The sequence below is a fragment of the Thermobia domestica genome, chromosome 3 (genome assembly GCF_964235325.1).
Source record: "Thermobia domestica chromosome 3, izTheDome1.hap1.1, whole genome shotgun sequence".
NCBI classification, from domain to species: domain Eukaryota; kingdom Metazoa; phylum Arthropoda; class Insecta; order Zygentoma; family Lepismatidae; genus Thermobia; species Thermobia domestica.
Genome location: NC_137456.1, coordinates 270,261,174 through 270,285,696, shown reverse-complemented (window position 1 = coordinate 270,285,696; position 24,523 = coordinate 270,261,174). Strand labels below are relative to the sequence as shown.

The following is a 24,523-nucleotide window of genomic DNA, read 5'->3' as shown; positions in this document are numbered from 1 at the left end:
TGGTCAGGTGATTGGGTGTCACTTGTGTCTGAAGTATGTACGCTACATTTTCACACCCCTAAACATCAGTAGGTACACTGTGTCAGATGTGATCGTGAAGTGAAAACGTGAAGGAACACGAACAGCACAAAAGCGTACAGCCCGACCTCGTCTGTTGACTGACAGAGACCATCGGCTGTTGAAGAGGGTCGTAAAGTGTAATAGGCAGACATCTATCCAGACCATCACACAGGAACTGAAAACTCCATCAGGATCCACTCCAAGTACTACGACAGTTAGTCGTGAGGTGAGAAAACTTGGAATTCACGGTCGAGCGGCTGCTCATAAGCCACACATCACGCACATAAATCCCAAACGACGCCTTGCTTGGTGTAAGGAGCGTAAACATTGGACGATTGAACAGTGAAGAAACGTTGTGTGTAGTGACGAATCACGGTACACAATTTGGCGATCCGATGGCAGGGTGTGGGTATGGCGAAAGCCCGGTGAACGTTATCTGTCAGCGTGTTTAGTGCCAAAAGGAAGATTTGAAGGTGGTGGTGTTATGGTGTGGTCGTGTTTTTTGGAGTTGACTTGCACCCCTTGTTGATTTGCGTGACACTCTCACAGCACAGGTCTACACTGATGTTTTAAGCACATTTTTGCTTCCCGCTGTTGGAGAGCAATTTAGGGACGGGGATTGCATCTTTCAATACGATCGAGCACTTGTTGATACTGCACGGCCTGTGGCGGAGTGGTTACACGTCCATAATATCCCTGTAATAGACTAGCCTGCTCACAGTCCTGACGTGAATCTTACAGAACACCATTGGGATGTTTTGGAACGCTGACTTCGTGCTAGGCCTCACCGACCTACATATTTACCGTTCCATAGTTTAGCATTCCGTGAAAAATGGGCTCCCATTCCCCAAGAAACCTTCCAGCACCTGATTGAAAGTATGCCTGCGAGAGTGGAAGCTGTCATCAATGCTAAGAGTGCGCTAACAACATACTGAATTCCAGCAGTACAGATGGAGTGCGCCACAAACTTGCAAGACATTTTCAGGCAGGTGTACGGATACTTTTGATCACATAGTACATATATATTTATATAAGATGGTTTTTGCTATTTGGAACATGTGCATTTAGGCAAGAAATCAGTTATTTTAAAACTCGTAGCGTACTTAGCATTATTTCCCCAAATATTACATGAAAGAAAAGAAAAGAAAAGTGTACTTTGCATACTTATATTACATAATATTTGAAATATATAAAGTATAAAATCATGAGTATATTTTATTTTAATTTAATTCACTATAGTTTATATAAAAATTTAAATTCGTGAAATGATGAAGTTTGAATTATCCTTAGTTATAGTGAAAACATACAGTACAATTATAGTAGTCATTACGTAAACAATATAATTTGATGCAAAAATAACTCGGCGGAACACAAACCCTTATCTACTCTTTGACAGTTTCGATAATAGCATCACGCCTTAGATACTCCATGTAGCTAACATATTAAACTAGTAGAATGAGAAACGCGTTCTCTACCTACATTCTAATTCAGAATGCTATGGAACCTAGTCTATGTTTTTGCACGTCTTGATACCATTTATTTAATACAATACCAGTTAGTCATTTATCTTCTTCTTTAGGTTGGAAGGCCTACCTTGAATTTCCGCCTCCCTTAGGAACGTTTCAAGATAATTTTGAGATTGAGAAACGTCTATATAACCATTCTCTTCGTTAAATACGTAAATGATAAGCATCTCAACTAATGACCTTTAAGATAATTCTTAGTATTTCTGGTAGTTTTTCATGAACGGGTTTGCACTAGCTAAAAGAATTGTGTAACTTGAAGTAGATGTTCGGGATAGATCAGTGTTGAATAAATTGTATTTTGACCCAGAGAACCTTAATTTGAATCCAGACTCATCCGATCTGCTTCACATGTTTCAAATTCAGTGTTAATATACTCAAAGTAATAAGCAAGATTTTGTAAAGAACGGATGATATGTTCCAATAATGGGGAATTGAAGTAGGCCCGTGAATGAAGTCAAAGATTAGAAACGTATTAACGCTTCAACGTAATCAATGCATTCTCTTTCATTTCACATGCAGCATAAAGGGTGAACCTGAAATATGTGCACAAACTTTGGGAGATGATTCGTGATATTAAAAGAAAACAAAAAAGTCTTCTTGCATGTTTTTGAATTCCGCGTCGTGTACGATTGACAGGGATCAACACTTCAATTCTGACAATAAGAAAGGAATAGAAAAAGGTACCTTCTGAAAACTTTAGATGAAATATCACAATGCCGTAATGGTCTTTCACTTTTTGCATTCGAACATTTTTAGATTTTAAACGTAGTTGTATAATCTCCTTTTCAAAATTAAGTAGTGGACCAACTTAACGATCCGTAAATAAACAGAGGATTATTCTAGATAATGCTGTGCAAGATGCCCTCATCCAGGAATCAATAGAACAAAAATTAGACAAAGTTTATGAAGTCATAATTATATTACAATAATTGAAACAGTTGCCATGCTTTAAGAAATAAGTAAATAAATAATGATTAGAAAATAGATATGTAGGTTTAGTTAAGCGACTAATTAAGACAAAATAAGGATGTGTGTTTTCTCTTTCTTTTCTCTTGTTTTGTTGGAATACTTCTTTTGCAAAACAATGGAATTTTGCAGAATTATTGGTTTATCTTTCATTACAGGAAAGTACTAAATGCTTTATGCCATGGTGTGTTGCACACGTCGCACAATTTATTATATTAGAAATAAGTTCCATCTGGTATAGTATCATTTTATCAAGGACAAAGCAGCTTGAGGCCACGGCAGGAATGGTTTTTGTTGCAATTTTTCTTCTAAGTAAGACACTTCCTTATTATGTTTTTCATTTATACCTATGCTATATTAAGTGTTTTGGGAAATAACGCAGTAGATTCTAGTTAAATAACACAATATTTATGCCAAACTACTCCAATGCAATGACAGTATTATTAACATCCATCTCCAAACATAACTTTCTTTCGTTATATATAAGTATCATATGGTTCATTGAAATTTGAGATTCATGGAAATTATTCAGTTAGCTGCTGTATTTGACTGTAGGCTTACAGTCAACGAAGCCTTGATTATTCACAGACAAATTAAGATTTTTACCAAACCAACTGAATATTTCAAGTTTTATGCCAACTCATTTAAGTTACCTCCAATACGTAAAATGCCAGACATCTTCTCCACTGACTCTTCTTAATCCAGGAAACGCTAACAAAAAATATCCCTTTGATTGCCACTTCACATTATTAAATAACAATGTTAAAATTGTTAAAATAATTTAATAATGCGAATCGTATTAGAATGAATCACTGTTTCAAATTGGTATGGTTTTTCAACCAACAGCCGTAGATTAAATATTAGTATACAGTTCTGAGCAATACGTTTTGTTCGATACTTTCACAATAGTTCAATATGCTTTCCTTTTGTTGCAAGACGTACAGTCACTCTATAGGCAAACTCACTGAAGCGAGAATATTTCATCATAAACCGAGGAGCGTATTTTATGTTGTCTTTTACGTAAATAATTATTATCTTTAAACGTTTTGTACTATCACTGAATAATATGAGCAGGAAGGTTTAGTACAACTTGCTGACCAAAACTCTTGCTCCGCATTCGTCAACAAATCACATACTATAAGAACAGTAAACCTAGAACCAGTGTTTCTTTCAAAAAAGCATTACAGGGGAGCACATTTAGTATTTTCAGGGCACATACCAATTTTACACTGTACTACTGTATTTATTATTAAATTATAGACGTATTATTTTGTTATTTTTCGGAAGCAGTGCTTCCCAATAACATGTCTGGAAGAAACAGCAATCGGTACAACCAGAAATGTAATTCAATGCAACAATAGTAAATAGTTAATATTGCTCCAGCAATATTTATAGATAGAAGAACATTAGAATTTATAATTAAACCGGAATGAGCACACTTTTAGAGCAATTCTCGAACTAGATTTGTATCTAATATGAACATTTGCAGCATTTTTGCACATTGTTTGCATCAATTGCACATCACTAATTTCATTGCTGAACACCTTTTATTAAATATGCCACTGGCAACGCTAATGTTATTGCTCAACATCTCTGATTTAATACGCCACTGAAAAGGTTCTAGAGTACTTTCACTTTTAACCTCTTCATAAACATATTTGTGGATTTTACCATAGCATATACATACGTTTTATTTTTGATAGGATTTTTCTCTAACGCCACTAAGGATAACACTCGAAACTGGTTTTTAGCTTCCACTACAGCTATTGACAAATAAGTTTCTGAACATCTTGAATTGAAAAGTATTTTAGGGAAAGATTATACAATGAAATGTTACTTTATAGCTACATGTACAGACGCATCCTCTCGTAATTTGCGATCACCACGAAATGAGCGATTGTGAAGTCACAGCGAGAACAAGGTCAATCTAGTTGCTTGATGTGCGCTCTCAACTAGATACTCATTTTTGTAGTTGCGTGTACTTGGCGCGAATTCAAAATTGTTCCTTTTTGTGTTCACATATCTGCATGATTAATATATGTTGCCCTAAGCGTACGTCACTTCACACTGTTCACAGAGAAAAAAATTTAGAACTGAATACAGTCTCTTTACAACAGTATATCTTTCAGGAACCTAGCGTTCTGAAATTACCCGTCTGTACATTACACTTTGAACAGTTATTTTTTGCCGAAAATATTTCGCAAACGTATTTTCTCTTCCTACGCAAAAGATTTAGACATGAAATATAATTAAAAGCTATTTTATAGCTCTGAACTATAAAATAACTTACATCTAAACCTAATTTAACTCTTCTATACTCTGTTTAATTTTCCTCCTTTTTCTCTTATACTCATGTTCTAATACTTTTAATATTCGTATTATTTCTTCTTTCTTTAAACCTGTCTCATAATGCCCGCAAGCAAGAGTATGTATCCAATCTAGTAATAAATATATTTTATCATAGTAAGAGCTTAATGCTAGTTCATTTTCTTCTACTCGAAATACATTATGCTTTCTACTTTCATTTGTATTCTGCATTTTGTATAAATCCGTATCCTCTAAGACACGATCCTCAAAATCCTTGAGAGATATTTCGGATCCAACAATACTTGACTTTATTTCGTTTGCTTTTCTTATCTGATCTATTTTATTATTATTATTTCTGTCTATTTTCTTCCTTAATAACATATATTTTTCTTATAAGACCTACAAACTTGTATATTGCAATAAATTAACGCTCATATGTCCATTTTCTAACACTTCCTTACTAATCTGTTTCAACACATTCGTTATTTTCTGTGTAATCAGATAATGAGTCTTTGTATTCATTATTTTCTTTGTATCTAAATGCCCATACATGTCGTTCATATTCTCATATAAATTATTTGTTTCTAGTTGTACTGCCACATGATCATTATCACTCATTAATAATTAACTTGATTTCCATATTTTTCTTTAACACATTATAATAGAAATCGTAGAGACATACTTTACACATATATCAACGATTGACATTCCAACATAGATAGGCTTGTTAAAGGTGACTTTTATTTTATTCGTATGAAGAGCAGCTGTATTTTCGGGAAGTATTGTTCTATCTCTAATGTAGTCTTCGCAGTTAATTTTTCCACTAAATTTTTGTTATGTACAAGTCCAATATATAGTCTCTTTCTTATATTCTCCATAGCCTTGTGGAAAACAGCATTACTTGCTAGTTTGTAGAAATCTTTCTCAACTTCATGTCTTACTTCTGATCGATGTTCTGAATTTAAATCACTATATTTCTTTAACCATGCTGATTGTTTGAATGGTAATATTTTCTGAATTTTTTAAAGCTTAAAACCTTGTGATACATAGAATTTTAGATTTTAATAATGCAATATATAACTCTCTTTGTCGTAAAATATTGTTAATAATTTTGGAAGTATATTATTATGTATATAATTTTCTGAACCTAATAGCTAAGTTTCAATGATTCTGATGAATTTCTTTCTGATCTTCACTTTCTGAAGATTCTGGATATTTTAAATAAATTTTAAGGTTTTTAAGTTGAATAACTTACAGATCAATATATGGTGATTATAATCCTCGTCACTTGTTCTTTCTTCTGTTAATGTATTTTTAAAATTTTCTCTTGATAATGAAACAAATTCGTGTAATTTTTCTGGTGAATCAACATAATCATATTTATAAATATTTTTTTTTTCTTTTTACTAGATCAAGTACATTATTAGGAAAGAACTTCAAAGTTTCTCTAAATTGTTCTCGTTGTATTTTTGCCAATACTATTAAACTCTTCCATAGGTACCTAAAAGAGACAGTAAAACTTAATTGAATGGTTCTTTCTTTTATCTTTATAACTTACTGTCTTTGACAATGTAATATACGAGTAGTTATCTTCTGTAATAAGTATTATATCTATTTTTTTAATGTTCCACTACCTAAACTCTTATGAATAAGTGCGTATCATATCCAGATAGATTATGAATGAATACTGGAACAAAACTTGTGTATCTATGTCTTAACTTACAATAAGAATGAGCAGTATCTCTAAGTTGATTGTTAAATAATCATGATTTAGCAAGTTGTGTATACATGACTCTATATTACTTAAAGCTATTTTTGTAATTCTTTCTTATGTTTATCAAGTAAATCTTTTATAGGTTTTTCTTTTCTCTTTTGTCAGTCATTATCAACGTGTGCTGAAATGTAAAAAGAGTTCCTTATTAACGGTTATAAAAATTGGAAAAAGAAAGAGCAGTAATAAATAACAAGTAGGAATGCAAGAACAACCTATAATAGACGCTATTGAAAAATTAGTTAATCTGATTAAAGAAGTAGTAACAAAACCAAACAAGTCTAGGTCAAAACCCCCACAGCCAAAACCCCCACACTCAAGAAATGTCAAAACACCCACACAAACGGTCATAGTTTGGGAGATTTGTCCATTTGTGTGGGGGTTATGACCGTTTGTGTGGGCGTTTTGACATTTCTTGAGTGTGGAGGTTTTGGCTGTGGGGGTTTTGACTGGTTCCCAACCAAACTCTAATAACAGAACTTGTAGCAGTTCTAAATAAGAGTGGGCAAGTAGGTTCAAAAATTTTAGAAACATTTTAAAAATTTAAAAACAAATTGAGGGAATAATAAAAAGTCAGATGCTGCGTTTCAAATTTATGATCAAAGTGGTAAAAGAGTTGTGTCTAGTAGAGTTTTAAAATGCAAAATAATTGTTAAACCTATTTGTGAGATTAAGATTAAACCAAGCTTACTTTCAACTCCTAAATCTAAAAAGTCGCGAAAGTCTAGAGAAAGGATAAAACAATATTCTGAACTGCCTATAGAGTATATTTGGAAGGATGATGTCAGAATGTTAACAAATAAGTTAATTGTTATATATGGGGAAGAAGAACCTGGTAATGAACTTCTTTTAATAATGAGAAAGTATGTATAGCAATTCTGATTAATAACAAACTTTCACAGTTTATTCGGTAAGATCCAAAAGGTGTAGGTTATTTGATAAAGATATTAAACGCATTGCCGCCAAGAGTTTGTAATAATATAAAACTTGCTGTAAGGTTAATAAATGAAATATTAAATGTGAAATAAATTCCAGACTATATTTACAAGGCTACGAGTTTTGCGGGTCATTTACAAAGCAGCAAGAAACATTAGAAAGAGTTAAAGTTATTATCTATTAAATGAAGCTTGGAAAGAACATAACATATACTATAGAGACAATAAACAAAGGCAATCAAGACATATTTCAGATAAAGAACTACAGAATCAAGACTGGAAAAAAGTATTTTGTAAAAACGCATTGATTAAAGACAGAGACGCAGATTTTTGAGTTGTTACTGCTATGAATGCTAAAGTGAGGGTGGAGATTGTAGTGGTTTAGCATAAGTTTTAGTGTAAGTCTTTTTATGGTTCTCTTCAAGACTGTCTTTATAATAAATAGTGTGGTAAGTATTGAAAATTATTAGTTACAGAATTTTGCTGCAAATTGAACATATAATCATTTAAATGAACCTAACAAAGAAATTGAATTTGATTTTAATGTGGAAGATGGATTAATTTATCTTCACAGAGCAGACATATATGAAATTTAAAGTTATTGGAAAATTAAAGATTTCTAAACCGAAATCTGAATACTTAAAACAAGCAGGTTTCTAAACAATGATAAACTAGAATTCAGTAAGGGTTTTATAGTTTTATATCGTCTAAGACTAATTCCTATCTTCTTAAGTGATTTTAAACAGGTTATGGGAAAAGGTGGATTCAGGATAATATTTATAAAACTGGCAATAATAAGGATTTTTATATAAATTTACAGGAGCATGTGCAACATCGCTTCATGACGGTAAAGTACCATTAAACTGTATTGAGATAAGAAAGTCAATTGTTGAGTGTGAATCTAATTGCTAAAGCTAGTTAAAGTTAAATATTCTTAAAGAACCTAAAATTATATTTTCTTTTCTCACTTACCAAAATGTACAAAAAGTGTAGAAAAAATTTTCTTGGAATTTGACTTAACTACTCAATTTAATTCTGGACGTTTGATATGATTGATTATGTAATTTTAAATTTTGAACTGATAGAAGTAGCACACAGACTTCACATTCAAATAATTTTGATCATTGTAAAGCTAAAAATATTTATCTTAAGAATGGACGCCAGGTGATCTTTCCAATCAAACTAAAACTTTAGATATTGCTCTTAATGATTATTCTAACAAGGTACATTCGCGAAGTGTCTGCTCGGGATACGTGAAAAATTGATTTAAATGCAAATTTCTCCGTGCCCTAATGTGTATTGTACTAATTTTAGCGACCCATACGGATACTTTGCATATTTATGGGCCTTCATATATCCGGAATTTAGTCTAACTCTACTATAAAGCTCTCTCACAAAATTACTTTTAGTTTCTTTAGATATAATTGGACATGAATGTTAGTATATGCAAAACAAATTGGATCAAGTACTGCTTCTCTGACACGTGTTACCCATCCCGGCCGCTATCTTCGATCCGCCATATTCGATTAAACTTTTGGGTTTTCAAATGGGAATAGGTGCATGTGATACATCACATTCATATAAACTTTTCTCGGAAATTCATCGGTGTAATTAATTGTAACATAGCTTGTACCGATTTCAAGTTATTGCATGTAAAATGTCAGACACTTCACGAGTGTTGAACCAAATAGAAAATTGAGCAATTCCCCATGTATATCTGTAATCTTTTAAACGATTTATAGTTAACGAAAGATTCTCTGAACGTAAATACATACTTACGCACAGACATAAATACGGAAATGGTAGGTCTTCAGCAAAACCTGGTCGAATCTGGATTTATATTAGACATTTTGACCGTAATAGCTTACTTGTTAAGGTATAACTTGAAAGAAATATCAATCACTCACAGAAATGTAATAAGATTGTAACACCAATGTTGTAAAGAGTTTGTTTATACCTAGAGTCAGTGGCGTATTTACGATTTTGTTTCGGGGGCTTTGCTAACTTTATTTCTGGAAAAGTGAAAATTCTGCAAGATATTTCATTTACTTTAAGATAGTAAATAAAATTTAGGGGCGGCATAAGCCCGGAAACCCCTCTTAAATACGCCACTGCCTACAGTTTTTTGCAGTTAGAAATTATTTTGGTTTGTCAACACCGTTACTATAACTGATATTACCCTTAAATGTCTATTCGCGAAGTGTCTGGAAGGATTTAACATGCTATATCTTCCAAACGGTACAGGCTACGGTAGAATTAACTACAAAAGTGGATTTCCGAGAAAATTCCACATGAACTTGATATATCACTTGCATCTATTACTATTTGAAAAACCGAAAGTTAAATCCAATATGGCACATCAAAGGTGGCAGCCGGGGTGAGTAACATGTGTCAAAGAAGCCTTACTTGATCCATTTTGTTTTGCAAATACCCAGATTCATATCCATTTACATCTAACGAAGCTAACAGCAATTTGCTTCCCAGCGTTATAGTAGTAAATGCATTCCGGGTATATGATGGCCCATAGATAAGCAATTTACCCTATGGGCCGCTACAATTAGTACAATACACCTTGTGCCGCTGAGAACTTTGGATTTAAATCAATTTTACACGAATCCCGAAGGGACACTTCGCGAATGTACCTTGTAAGATGTACGAAGGTTACACTGCATTTCAGTGAATAATTTGTGGTAATACTGAAGATGACTAGATTGAAAAAAGACCAATATATGTAATTAATTGTAGTAAGAGAAATAATGTATCTATAAATGAGAGAACAATATGGAAATTGTAATAGATTCTGCAGAAGTAGAAGCCAATAATACTATTTGTTGTGCAATTCTGATTGCTTATTAGAACTTTAGTTATGATCCTGAATATGAGAAAGTAATTGAAGCAATTTAGATGAATTAAATTAAGTGGTTTTGGATTGTGTAATTAGAAATTTTATGAGAAATGATTTTGAAATAATGATTTTTTATTAAGTAAATATGGAACAACAAGGTGATTTTTTAAATAAGCTTAGAAACTTGGAATAGGAACCTGTTATAGGCTTACAAGAATTAGAGTTAAACGTAAATAATCAGATTCTAAAAATGGACAAAATGAAGACAATTCGGTAGAAGCATTTCAGTTGAATGTGAAAACTTTAAAGTATTTCTTCCAACAAGATTTACCAAACACTTAACTGAGAATATGATAAGTAATATAGTTAAAGCTGGATTAAAATTTCAATATACTGTGCTAAAAGATAATTACCGGACAGTTGAATTCTGTATATAAAAGAACATTTATTAAATAAGTTATTAATTGATTTTTATATAATAAATAAGAAATTGCTTCCTTTTTAAACAATGAAAATGATATTACTGTTTTAAGACGTGTTAAATTTCAAGACTTAAATAAATTCTAAACTTACAAAATACCATTATGGAAGTTAATTCAAACACAATATACAGTTGAAAGAGTTTTAGTACATTTAGATGGTAAATATAAACCATTATTACCACAAAGATATAATGAAGATACAGATCTATCAAAACAAAACTGTCAATTAGTTAGAAATACCATATGTAATGGTCGTGCTACTTTGGCAACGTTTGTTACCGCTGCTCAATGAATACCAAATATTTCCTTGGAACAATTATCAAATGCGAAGTTAACAAATCTAGCGTGTGTATATGTTATTGTTACTATAGTTTTGCCCATTCTAATTATCTGCGATATTGTTGGTACTACCCTTTCTCTACTATACTTACTTTAATTGTTTCGTGCTGTTTGCAAGTTAAATGTCGATCGAATAACACATCAGGTAATGTTCTTGTCTTATTAGCCTTTGTTGAACCTGGTCAATCTGGGTGAATAATTAATTGAGATTGCGGCGTAATTTGTATTTTAGCGGCAGGAAACGACTGCTTCTGTTTCTGAAGAGTTAGTAGAAAGATGTAACTTTCTGTACCATTAAAAATAATTTATTATCTACTGTTGTCTGCTGAATAAAATTGATATGGGAGGCAGTTTCATTAACACTTTAGAAAAAGTGTACTGTGTCTGGAGCGGGGACATATTTGTGGCAAACAGGTGACTCTGAAAATGTCGAATCTTTAGGTACATCACAAATACTAAAAATTGAAGGCCATAACCTATTATTTATAGAAGTGATTTAAATATATACACTATTTATCGACTTCACAGAGAAAGTGAATTTAATTCCTTTATAGGAACACAGTGACCTCCATTGGTTCAATGAAAGAGCCATGATTGCATAGCTGTTAAAAGCAGGTTGGCCTTCAAGTAACATTCAAATGAATAGAAAACTTACATATCAAATAATATTCAGATTAAGCCGTATAAAATAACCTACATATTTTTTCAAACTAAGGACGACTGACAGCTAAGCAGGCTTTCATATGCTCCTACAACTTTATAAATGACTTTAGAAATTGAAACAAAATTATGAAAACTTCTGCTGCGGTGATCAGTTTTGTCTTCATTATGAAATGACAATTACGTAAGCGATCTCTAGAAGTGGGAATAGCCTAATTTCCCAGAATGCAGGAAAATGTATATATACTCTTAATTGCGTAATCCGGATAATCCCGGCGTGCATTATTATGATAAATACGATCATGTTCTTCACGTGCAGTCTCCCTTTTGCTACGTGCTGGCGCAGAGTCTGCACGAGTTGTTGTTAGTACACAGAATTCATAATTTGCCCCGGAAGGACAATGGATTGATACATCAAGAGCTTTCGATCCCTATATACGATTAGCATCACTTACCTGTGCTACTCGGTTCCATATGCTACTTTCTTGTATTGTAAACGTGACGCAGTCATAGTTCCATTAATATATGTTACTAATGTTTCGATCCAAGGTGAGGTTATCAACTGCCATACGTCTCTTACTCTCGGCGCAAATGTCCATACGCTGCTGCTTCTGTTCTGCAATTAGAAAATACGGTACCTATGAATAGTAAGTTTAGTTCGTTTTCAAATAATAGTGCAAAATTCGGTGGAAAGCACCCTCAGATATGAAACAAATTGCATTTAACGCTCTCACTGACATACCCTTATTATTCGAAGTAACAGCTCAATGATATTCGCTAGTGTCTTGTTAATCACGGACTGTTTGTTCAGTATGTAGGAAGAGAGTGCCTGATTCGATCCCATCTTAGAACAATTTGTGTCTTCGATAAAACGTGGTTCTACTCATGCTGTTTTGGACGGCAAATGCCTTTTGAAATATTGCGTATGTTTCCGCTGCACTTTTACCTAAACAGCAACAAAATGTCACAGTTTCTGTTGAATACTCGCAGCAAAAATCAATCGCATGCAAAAATAACTGGAAAAGTAAAGGAAATACGTACCACGTAAATCAGCACAGCAGCTCATTAACGATCTTTAGGAATATATGTCAAGTTACATGAACACAGAAGTTTCGTTCTACACAACGAGGCTAGTGCAGATACCATTGTCAGTGTTTGAAAGCGAGAAAAGTTCGGCCTCGCCTTCTGTGAACAGTCTTTGTGTAATACGAATATTGATGGAAATTACTTTGAAAATGTGTGACACGCGGCAGACCAAATGACGGTTTGATAGTGATTTAATGATTGTTAATTATTTAGAAAGACGAAAGGTTTGGTCATTTATAGAAAATGCAGCAGAATCCTACAGGATAAATGGGAAGATAGCTTTCCCGGTACATATACATGGTAGACTTGTACGAAACATAACTTCCAGAGTTTTACTGAATTTCAAACTAACATGAATAGGACAATATGATGTAAAGTCGTCTGAGAGTTTATCCGATTTTGTTAAGCAATAATATTTTTTGAAGTTTTATAGGAGACCAGAATATACTCAGTGCGAAGACTAATGATGTAGTTGATCTGATAGGGTTTCATATGGTCAAGTGACTTTGTATGATATGGCGATAAGTGGTGTTATCAAAGCGTGGGTTATATTCAATTTCCGGGGGTTAGGTTCTGCTAACATCGCCTGCAATGCAAATAGTTTACTTTTTTTACGTACTCTGAAGTCGAGCTAGGGATTAAAGAAAATACAGTCCTGGTACATTTACTGCATTAGGCATTAGGTGTTTTGGAGTATTTGCAATGATGAACGGTGTCCGATAGTGTAAATTTTAATGGAACATCGAAGCTTATATGAACATGAATATTTGCGTGTAGTTCTCTGTAATTCCATATGTCAATGTAAGTAGTCCGAATTTGGAGTGCGAATTTCCTCACAATTCGAATGCTATGAAGGTGATATCATTGTGAGGAATTTAGGCGGTAAGCTGCGATGATATGTTGTAAATGTACTGATAGATATAAAACATTGCTTTCTTTTTTGTATATAGGATACGGGGTGTCACTGGTAGCGTGGAATCGTCTCCTGTTTTGTAGGTTGTATTAGAAGTACACCTTTTGTGGACAGATAATTACTATAACTCTCCTAGTTTAATTCATCAAGGTAAAGGCTTCTAAAGTAAGAGTAAGGCGTGCTTGATTTGGTTCGGAACCGTGAGTGTTGGCGGAAAGTTTTATTGGGACATGTCGCTACTAAGTGGATATAGACTTTTTATGAGATTAAGTAAGACAATACTTGCCTAATTGATTAATGGCTATGTCCAGTGTCATATTACAAGTGAGACGTGTAGATCTGGGAAAATCGTGAATATCACGAGTTTCTGTAATAAGAAAATTTTGAAGTTTGTTCTGTCTTGCTCTGTCCGGATATGGTTAATAATATCTGCCATAATGGAAGGTAAAGTGCAGTGCAGACACGCCTTAGATGCTGTATTATTTGTAGAACGTGGACAGCTGTACCTCAATGGGTGTGTTATGCTAATAATGTAGAGACAGTGAGTAATAATGAATATATGGATAAGCGACATGTTGTGGTTGGCGTTAAAATCATTTCGTTTAACAAAAACCCTGTACCATTTTTTTCCATGAGCGATGTCTCTAAGAGCGCTTTGTTCTCTAAGTGAAGGGGTATAAAGAATTAAAAAACAATAGAGCAATAAGAAACAAATACGTGATATGAAATTTTTGGTAAAGAATTATAAATTTCACTATATGTTCTAAACTGTTGGCAGTGAAGTAGACTCGAAATTTAAATGTGGGGGCTTGAATAATGTAATCAATAATATAGGATCGTTGAAAATGTTGTACCTTTAGCATTAGGAAACTGACAAAATTAAATAGCTGATTAATTGTTATTGGAACGTTCGTTGAGTGATGATGGGTGATAGGATGTTCAACAGTGCGAAGAAGAATGATGTATTCAAGTAATTCTTTAGTCTGTTCTGTTTACCTCTACATTTACAGATGTATGCATCATAAAACACATATCTAGTGGTTCAGTTTGGACGGGAAGGAAGATTCATACAATTCATACACCAGTAGCGTCAAAATCGTAATAATAATAATTGTACTTGTGTGCATTGAATATTCAGCAGAAGAATGCGTGTTATATGAAGTTAAGTCAATAAATACCTCAAATATATTTCTATCTCCTTTCAGGTTGTTTCCAAAATATTTTGTGAGCACAAGGAGCTAGGTGTCATCGTCGTGTTTGCCTGTGGTAGGTTGCAGCGTTATCACGTCAGAACACTTTGTTTTTTTTTCAGTCCAGAAAGACTTGCCATTCTCTGTGTGCACTGAAGAAGAACTCCGGTTATAGTGGAGTGGAAATTGATAGAAGGCTTTTAGTACAACACAATATGTTGTCAAGGCAATTTGTTGTCACAGCGAAGGGATTACGAGAAGATTTATCAGTTCAATAAATGTCAAACCAAGTTAGGAATAAGGAATGAGCAAGTCTGAAGTTATACCAATAAATACTAGTAAACATGCGACATTATTGAACGAGTTCATGTCTGGATTCTGAGTAACACACGAACGATACTTGATGATGTGGCAACTTATAAGCGGATTATTTATATGATCCCGATGATACCCGTGATAGGTCTGCATATGATATCATGTATTTGCGAGATGGATTCTGAAAGAACTCGATGGAGACCACGAGGGAAACTGTGAGAATCTGTCAACATATGCTGAACAGATATGCTAACGAAGGTGAGGCGTGTGTCCGACGAACCATCACTGAAAATGTAACGGCTTTATCACTTTCAACTAGAAAGCAAAGGAAAGAGCATTAAATGGCAGCAACCTGGATAAATTGTCAAGAAGATATTCTGGAGTCAATCTTCTGAAGCGAAAATGATGCTCACACTGTTTTGCGACTCACAAAGGTTAAGAAGAAACCGGCAAAATAGATATTAAAATATACAATAATATGTTTTAAGCAAGTGATTGCCTTAAAATAGTAATAAAGTGGAGGTCGATTCTCTGTGTGTTCTTGCGTTGCATCAGAATGCACGACCACACACCACCTTCCGCACCGCTTAAACTCTGCAGATGCTGAAGATGATAGAGCATTGTGAAATCAGTAATGTTATTATCTTGAAAATTGGATCACTGTTATTTGTTTCACTTATAGATACATTCATAGGCAATCAAAATTGTACGATAATAGTTGAGAAAGCGGATCATTCCTTTCTTGAAACCTGTTTTGCGGAGGGTATCGGATTGCTTGTGCAACGGTCGACAAGGTGCATTGAAAAGCAGAGTGTCTCTTCAACTAATAAATAATGTAATATTGTGCTAATATATAATAATAATGACTATTGCAGATACTTATTAACCTACCCTCGTAATAATGACAGTTCTTACAACAAAAGAGTAGTGGTTTTGGGATGCAGGATGGTTCAACTTGATGTCTGTTTTGATAGCTAACAGCTTCGTTCGATATCAGACATTTAATAGTCTAAAGTTTGACGTCAATATTGTAAACATGTAAGTAGGGCTTCGATCATTGTTGATCCAAATTGACCTTGTGATTGTGTGTTCTTCCTATTTCAATTCATATTGAACTTCCTCAGCTGTTTATGATAAGAAAGTTCAAGTTGAATTTAAAGACGAAGGAAATGAAGTATGGAAATTAAATATCTTTACTGCATTGTGCAGTATTACAAATATTTCTAAAAGAACTCGGTTGGTGAATACCGAAGGATCGTTGCAAAATAATAATGAAGTAGTCTTACTCCTTTGCTCTTCATAATTCATTGTGGTTGTCAGTATGAAAATGAAATAACGTAGACAGACGAGTATATGTGGTTTCAATGTGAAGTCGGAAAATAACTAAAACGACTTATATTACATAATTGAGAATACACTTATGTTGGAAAGGAAACCCCTTTTGAGAAATAAAATGAGAAGCTTACATATTTTCAACACTAGGTGGTTGTAAGAAGAACATTTGTATGGTCGTTAAGATATTTGCGGCATTTGATCAAAAATTGACATGTAGCTAAACAATAGTCTTGATCTTATCCGGGAGCTGTGTAGACCCATACGACTAGCTCCTGCCAAATTTTTGCAGCCACTTACATAGGTAAGTGAAGTGAAAAAAAGTTGCGGATTATGATACTAAGTATTGGTATTACTAAATGTATTAAACTTTATTTCATCATTATATTATACACAATCTCAAACATATTCTTATTACTTATCCTGCAGATCAGTATATCGATACTATAGAAAGGGGTAGACATTATGGTCCTTAACCATAATGGTAAACTAAGGTGGACGGTAATGAATAGTAAACATGTGCGCCAGACGTCACGACAATGGATCTAGTTAGCAAAGCAGGCGTGTCTTATCTTGTAATCCGGAGAAAACTCCAGATGTGAAGGAGGAAAAGAAGCCTAGTTACACAATAAGACTGGTGTACAGTAGATGAAATAATGCAAGGTGAATCTTTGGCAGTGATTCAGTCTGTGATGACAAGATAATCAGGATTGTTGATCGATGCAAAGCAAAGTGATGCATCGTGTCTAAAAGTATGAGATGGTGAGTGAAATCTGGTGAATATATAGCGGAGGCTTCAGATTTCAAGATGAAAGAGGATGTGGGAAAATCAGGTTTTGGATCCGGTTCAAAAGGAGAATGGTTATGCCATCGGCAAATTGATATACATTAATAATGGAGGAAAACTTGCTTTGTGTAACAGATATAATAACAGAGATATGGAGGAATTTTAAGGTACACCTGAATGCAAAAAAAAAGACGGGATTTTACTTCGGTTGTTAACAGAAATACAACTAAGGCGGTAAGAGAGAAAGTTTAGAACGAAGAAAGATATAATACAGAAATAGGAGGAAAGAAAAAAGTTTGTATGCAATTCCGAGATATCACACCTCTTCAAAAACTTTTTCTAGATCGAGAACTAGGGTTTGGATGAGACAAATTGTATTGCGATATTGGCTGTCTGGTGCATAAGTTTATAATAAGTACTATACGAAGACCGAAAGCCTCCTTGAGCTAGACGAAGATTATAATATGAAAGATGATAATGTTCACATGTGACAACTATACGTTCCAATTCTTTTCTGAAAACAAATGTGAGCTGAAGAGGCCAATACGAAGACCCAACATTTGGGGTCTTCTTTCGTTTGAGAAACATGTGAGTGTTCTGTGAGTTGAAATGAATGCTGTATGTTAAATAAATGTAGAGTGGGCGACAATTAAATAAAGGCGAACTTACAGGTTGAATATATTGAGGTTGAAAATACGATCAGGACCAGGAGCGGAATTTTGTTTACTGGTGACTGTGCTGTGTATATCACCTACCGTAATAGGAGCAGTGAGACAATAGTAGAGTGATGACACTTGTCGCGTTTTTTGACCTACTGCGCATGCGCAAACTGATCCGGATCCATTTCCAGTTCCTGTTCCTGTATTGGTTCCAACTCCGGTTCCGGTTCCGATACCTGTTCCGAATTATGTTCCACTACCTGTTCCGCTTTCTCCGGAGCAGACTACGCAACGACTAGCCTTTTACGTCCTGTATTTTAAAGACTATGAACGACCACGACACTGCCGGTAGAGTTTTTTCACATGCAACATCAGGGGTATACTCGTTCTCTTTTACGAACACTTTTCATGATGTGAAGAAAAAGACAATGTCTATATAGTAGAGCAAAGATTAAAATATAAAACCACCATTTAAGAAGTATGGTTATTCGAACATAAACACAACACACACACACACACCAATACGCGTATTTGCGTACTTGATAGCTCTGAGTTGGGAGACCGACTTGTTGGAACCAAATGTGCATAAAAACACTAGAAGAGATACAAAAACGGGAGTGAGATCAAAATGCATTATTTTATTCATATTTGCGGTGAGAAAATACTTATGTCCCTATTTCTGGCAGTTTCTTGAAAACACGTGTGGGGCCGTACTATATTTATTGGATCGTGGTGCCAACATCACCTACAAGATATAAATGGTACCCCCTACCAATAACATATCTAGATGGTCTAATGTTACACACACACACACACAATATTAACACTCTTCTACATAATTGCAGGCGTTATGAGGGCCTCTACAGTGGTGCAATATTTGAGTTATCTACAGTGTAAAATAATAGAACAAAATATAATAGTACACGCAGTTTTGGGGAAATAAGTCTACAAGAATTTAAAAATATGTGGAAAGAAACTACATAGTTTATATTTAAATTATCAGATATCCGGCAAGTGAACTTACTACACTACTCCTTAAATCTGGCAACCACGTTAAACCGCATAACACTCTGCATGTTTGATCTCCACTTCGCTTTATCGGAGTAGAAGTGGGTATTTAAAACAAGTTCTACCGGGAAAGAAACAACTCGTTCGTAAACGTGCAAGAGGTCGTTCGAGGTTTGCTATGATCACAACCGCTTGCTGCATTTTTTAATAAACGGTCAGAAGAATATATCCACCTTTTCAATTTACTCTCCCGCCATTCAAACAGTTCCTTTACATTCTACGTGACGATGACGTAGTAAAATTCTAACGACAGTGAGGCTCTTTTTATATTACATTCGTCGATAGAAATGAAAAGCATAAGATCTGAACTGTTTCGAAAGAAAAATGTTAATACAGAAACAAAAATTGGATATGCTGAGAATTTTAACGCGTAGCTAATTTTTGCATTTTCTTGCTAAGTATTTAGACGTTCAATATGGGACATTTGGTATTGCTTTTCGGATAGATGAACAGGACTTTTGATGTTGGTCTTGTATTGATCATATGAATTTAAATGTATTCCACATTTGACACTTTAAGCAACAACTTAATTAAATTGAAACAAGAGTACTCAGTACAAAAATTGCCCATTAGAAAATGACTGAAAACTTTGTTTACACAGTTTGTATGTAATTTCTAGAATTAAAAAATATTCTTGTAATAGTCCTGGTCACTGTGTAAGATAATTCTTTTGGCCATAATTATTATATTACTAAATGTCTCTCTAACAAGGAAACTTACGGAAGTGTAACTCAATGATTCCTTGTGAATGTCTCTCTAACAAGGAAACTTACGGAAGTGTAACTCACCGATTTGAATGAAACTTTGCAGATTTGTACAACATGGAAAAATAATCGACACGTATTTTTCCTAATTTCGGCAATGGTGCGGGTTTAAGGTCTCTCGATAACCCTTTGAACGTTAGAGAAGGCTTTGAAGCATAGACAGAAAACAATAGTTTAATATTGAAGAAACAAAGGAGGTTTTAGAACAGCTGATTCAAAATCTGAAAATTCAAAATTAGAAAAATCCAATATGTTGATTACAATTAACAAAAGTCTTCTGGTTTGAAATTGTTTGCAGTTAGCCAAGAACAATCATAGGGGGAGGAGGTATTGCGAGAAGTTAGCAAACCGATTTGAAATCTACATGTTTGATTAAAGTGAGTTTTTGCACCTATCACTATTCGGGATGCTTATTTAAAGTGAGGCTCCCCAACTCTCACTGTTTGTGATGCTTACTGAAAGTAAGTCCCATCGCTTCTCACTATTAGAGGTGTTTATTGAAAGTGAGTCCAATCGCCTCTCACTAATGGGGGTGCGTATTTAAGTGATTTAATTTATATTTGAGTTCCGAGTTAAACCTGAAAAGCGTATTTCAAAATAGAAACCATTCCTGCAGGAACAACTGGATTTAGCATCTTGATGTACTCTTCTTTAGTCCCTGGAAAAACATCTTGTGGCTTTTTTCTGGCATTGTCCTTCTCTATAACATAAATTAACATCTCCGTAATAATATACAATCTTTGATTCATAGTTTTTTCTCCCACATTTGCAAATATTATTAGGTATCTGTGATACGAAAGCTGTTATTTGTAATAAAAACCTCCTACGTTTGAAAATCCCATAACATTTTATTTCAAAGATTGTGCATCATTTTGCAATTTGTGCGCAGTTATTGCTGTAATAAGGTGTGCGTTGTGTAAACTTTGTTTATGCATCACCCATCTTTTTACGGAATATCATTACTGTAAAACGTGTTTCAATAAATTTATAATTATAACAACTGAGGATATATGAAACTCGGACATATTGACAAGCGAGGAGACTCACTATAAACAAGCGCCCCGAATATGAGAGGTATAGAGATGCACTTTAATCAAGCATCTCGTTAAAATAAGTAGAGAAAGGTGTTTCAAATCGTTCTGCAACCTCCTCGCAGTAACTCCTGCATGCGATAGTGGATAATTGCCCTTGGCTAACTCCAGACCATTACAAACAAGAAGACTTTTGTAATTGTAATCACCATATTGGATCCACAATTTGGCATTTTCTAATTTTGACGTGAGATTCTGAATCAACTGTCCTGAAACCCCCCTGACAGTATGTTTTCTTTCTACATTAAATAATTGTTTTCTGTCTATGCTTCAAGATCACCTCTAACGTTCAAAGTTTGTTTCTACTCTGAAACCCGCAACAATGCCGAAATAAAAAATACGTGTCGATTATTTCTCGATGTTTTACAAGTCTTCAAAGTTTCATTCAAATCGGTTAGTTTCACTCTCGTTAGTCTCCTTGTGAGATAAACATCCTATCCATAAATGTTTAATCTCTCACTGAAATTAACTTTTTAGATTAACATATATCCAAAACATACATTTTATATAATGTTTTTTAATAAAACGATAATATAATGCTTTTTTCAATATTCACTATCGCTCCCGTGCCCTGGAAAAAAAAAGTAGTTTAACATAATCTTTTGTCGTGTGGAACGGAACGTACATGGACATTTCATGTGCCTCTGAAGCTTAATTGTTTGGTTGGTTCGGATTTTTGCATGCCTTTTGAGCACTGAATCGCTTGACACGAACTTCCGCCTTATCGTTATGTCCTAACCCCTTCAGTTTCCACTCGGAATGTTGATTTCAGTTGAGCGTCTCTTTCACCTCCTAGGCTACAAGAGACGTGGTCCTACTGATTAACGTAGCTATCGAACCGCAATATCTCCCGCTTGGAATCAAATCCGCGTCTTGCGCCGAACGTACCTATGTCTACTATATAACAAAATTGCCAAATTGTGAGGTGAAAGTGATCGGGTCAGAATCACAGTCTAAATCATTTTTTTGATTTTGTATCCGAGATCTGGAATTGAATCTAAATTTTGATATATATTTCTTGTGATTCAACGTATTAGTAAACAAGTAGTTCCCCATCTCTTTCTGGCATTTGAATCATATCAACATTAGTAAGTGAAAAGTATTGATAAGATACCGAAATAGAACATTTATATTTCTTCACAGGTAATTTCAGTGAAATTAGGGTTGCCATCCTTTCGGCGTTTGCCGAGCATGTCCGACATTTTGCGATTTTTCAATGTCGAAACATCATTTGAATTATTTTCGAATAGTCTAACATTTAATCATATTTGTATTTGTTCAATATTTTGCTTGGAAATTTAGTATGCTTCTCAATTGCGTTAGAAAACTGTTCTTCATTTGCTTTTAATCAACTCTTTATTAAAATTGATTCTCTAAAATGTGTCGAAGTCCAAACTTTAAATTTGATCTCATCTAACTCGGGAACTAAAAGCCAGCACATCATATTTATTTCACATGAGTACAACTTCAAGATTTACACCTTGCCAAGTTTGATTCAGATCAATGAGTTTGGTTGAATTTGCACTCTATAACTCCGTTTGATCTTTCAGAAAGCATACGGATATAGCATATAGCTTAGGCCTTATAACTCATTATGTGTCTCTTATATCATATGAAGGGTAAGGGGAAAAAACAAGGAATGTCCATGTGTGTGCTTTAACGGGTGCTTTGTCCTATCTGTTGGTGACTGTTGGTAGTATTTGACTGTATACGCTTACATGCGTAGATGTAGAAATGTCCATGTAAAACGGGGAAAAGATTTTAATAACCCTATTCATTTTATACAGCTTTTCAATATTAAAGTGCCGTTTTCTCGAAAATGTAGTTTTGTGACATTCCTTCTTTTTTCCCCTTACTCTTCATATGAGTTCTTAGTCTAGAATGAAAATTTAACTGCTGCTGAAGAGTAGTATTGGTATTTTTAAAAAGTAATAATAACATTAAAATTTCCAGCTATCAATTTTGTTTTGCGATTTTAGCAGTAGGTAATGCAGCGAGTAAAGAGTGTTTTCTCTAGCCAATGCTTAATGTAAAAAAAGCTCGTTGATACAGTCAGTTACGGGATCGATCATTGTACTAAATCTACGTAGCTTCATGAACATGAATTATGAAGAATTTTACAAATGCTGGCTATGCTGGCTTCAACAACATCATGCATTACTTCGGTCGAAAAATGCTGGCTATGGCAACTACAATTCTGATTCAAGAACCAATGCAGATTCAACATTATGCACACAATTATAAGGTAAAATGTTTTCAAATTTACATGTAAAAATCCAGGATTTTAATAAGAAGTCAACTATTTTCTGAAAGAATGTCCACTGTTCGACAATTTCGATGTAATAATCCTGCAAAATCGTTGAAGGAAGAATGAAATGAGAACAAATATTGACCAGTTGGTAAGTGTATTTATATCCTTAGTCCAATCAAAACATCAAATGCAGACTTCCCACTACCGCATCAGTTAAAAAATAACAATAACAAATCACAGTATGAGTGCAGACAATAAATAATTAACATGACTTTTGGTAACTCTCGGGATGAACCTAAATAGACGATAGGTTTCAGAGAATCGGATACTAAGTTTTTCAATCTCTCTAATTTTAAACCAGAGAACGTACTAGTATTGGGATAGCAGCTTAAGCAATGCACACGAAAGCACATGCACTAACACCAGGACCGGATTGCCTAATTCACCTCTATATATACCGATTGTCCTTCCTATAGAACGTGAGGGTTGGGGGACGGTTTACAAATCCTATGCATGAAATTTTACCTCTGTCGTCTCTCGCATTGTATGGAGAATATCTCTCGAGGATACAATGCCTTTAGATTTATTTAGGATGTGTTTTTGCGAAACCAAATCATCAGGTTTGTCTTCAAAGTTTGGCAATATTGTTGGTTAACTTTTCGTGTTTGACGTTTTGTCAAGCGTGCGTTCGCAAGACGGCTCCACGAATCGTCTACCAAAATCTTTCGATGTATCAGAGGTAAAGCAAAACATTTATGTGATTAGTGTTAAGCCTAGGTCGTTTGGTTACTGGAGTTAAAGAAAGAAAACATTGTATAACCCAAGACAGCAAAGAATAGGAGTGTAGACATGCCAACACCTTAGAAAAATAAACAAAAGTTTCCAGTGCATAACTAAGGCCTGACACTGATATTAATTATGCAGCAACTTGGCACAGTAGTGACGGAACCTGCTTCGCCTTATCCATCTGTAGACTAGAATAGGCTGAAACATTCTATCGGGTCCGCAATATGAAAAATGAAATGAAATCTTTAAGTTTTACGTCCCACGGATATGCCGGTTAAGCTAAAAGAGACGGTGATGATGAGAGATGACTGAAATGGTGGAATGATGAAAGTGGGAAGAAACGGGAGAACCCCAAGAAAACATACGAGCACTGCGTTTGTCGACCACAAG

The 24,523-nt window shown here is 34.4% G+C and overlaps 1 protein-coding gene across 1 annotated transcript in view; it reads left to right on the top strand.

The window, feature by feature from the left end:
- The window catches only part of LOC145681654 (uncharacterized), a 175,024-nt gene that overhangs the window by 97,252 nt on the left and 53,249 nt on the right, over positions 1-24,523 (top strand). Inside the window, exon 5 of the mRNA XM_081753278.1 lies at positions 2,711-2,864. Coding sequence (XP_081609404.1) covers positions 2,711-2,864 — 154 coding nt within the window. The remainder of the gene's footprint in view (positions 1-2,710; positions 2,865-24,523) is intronic.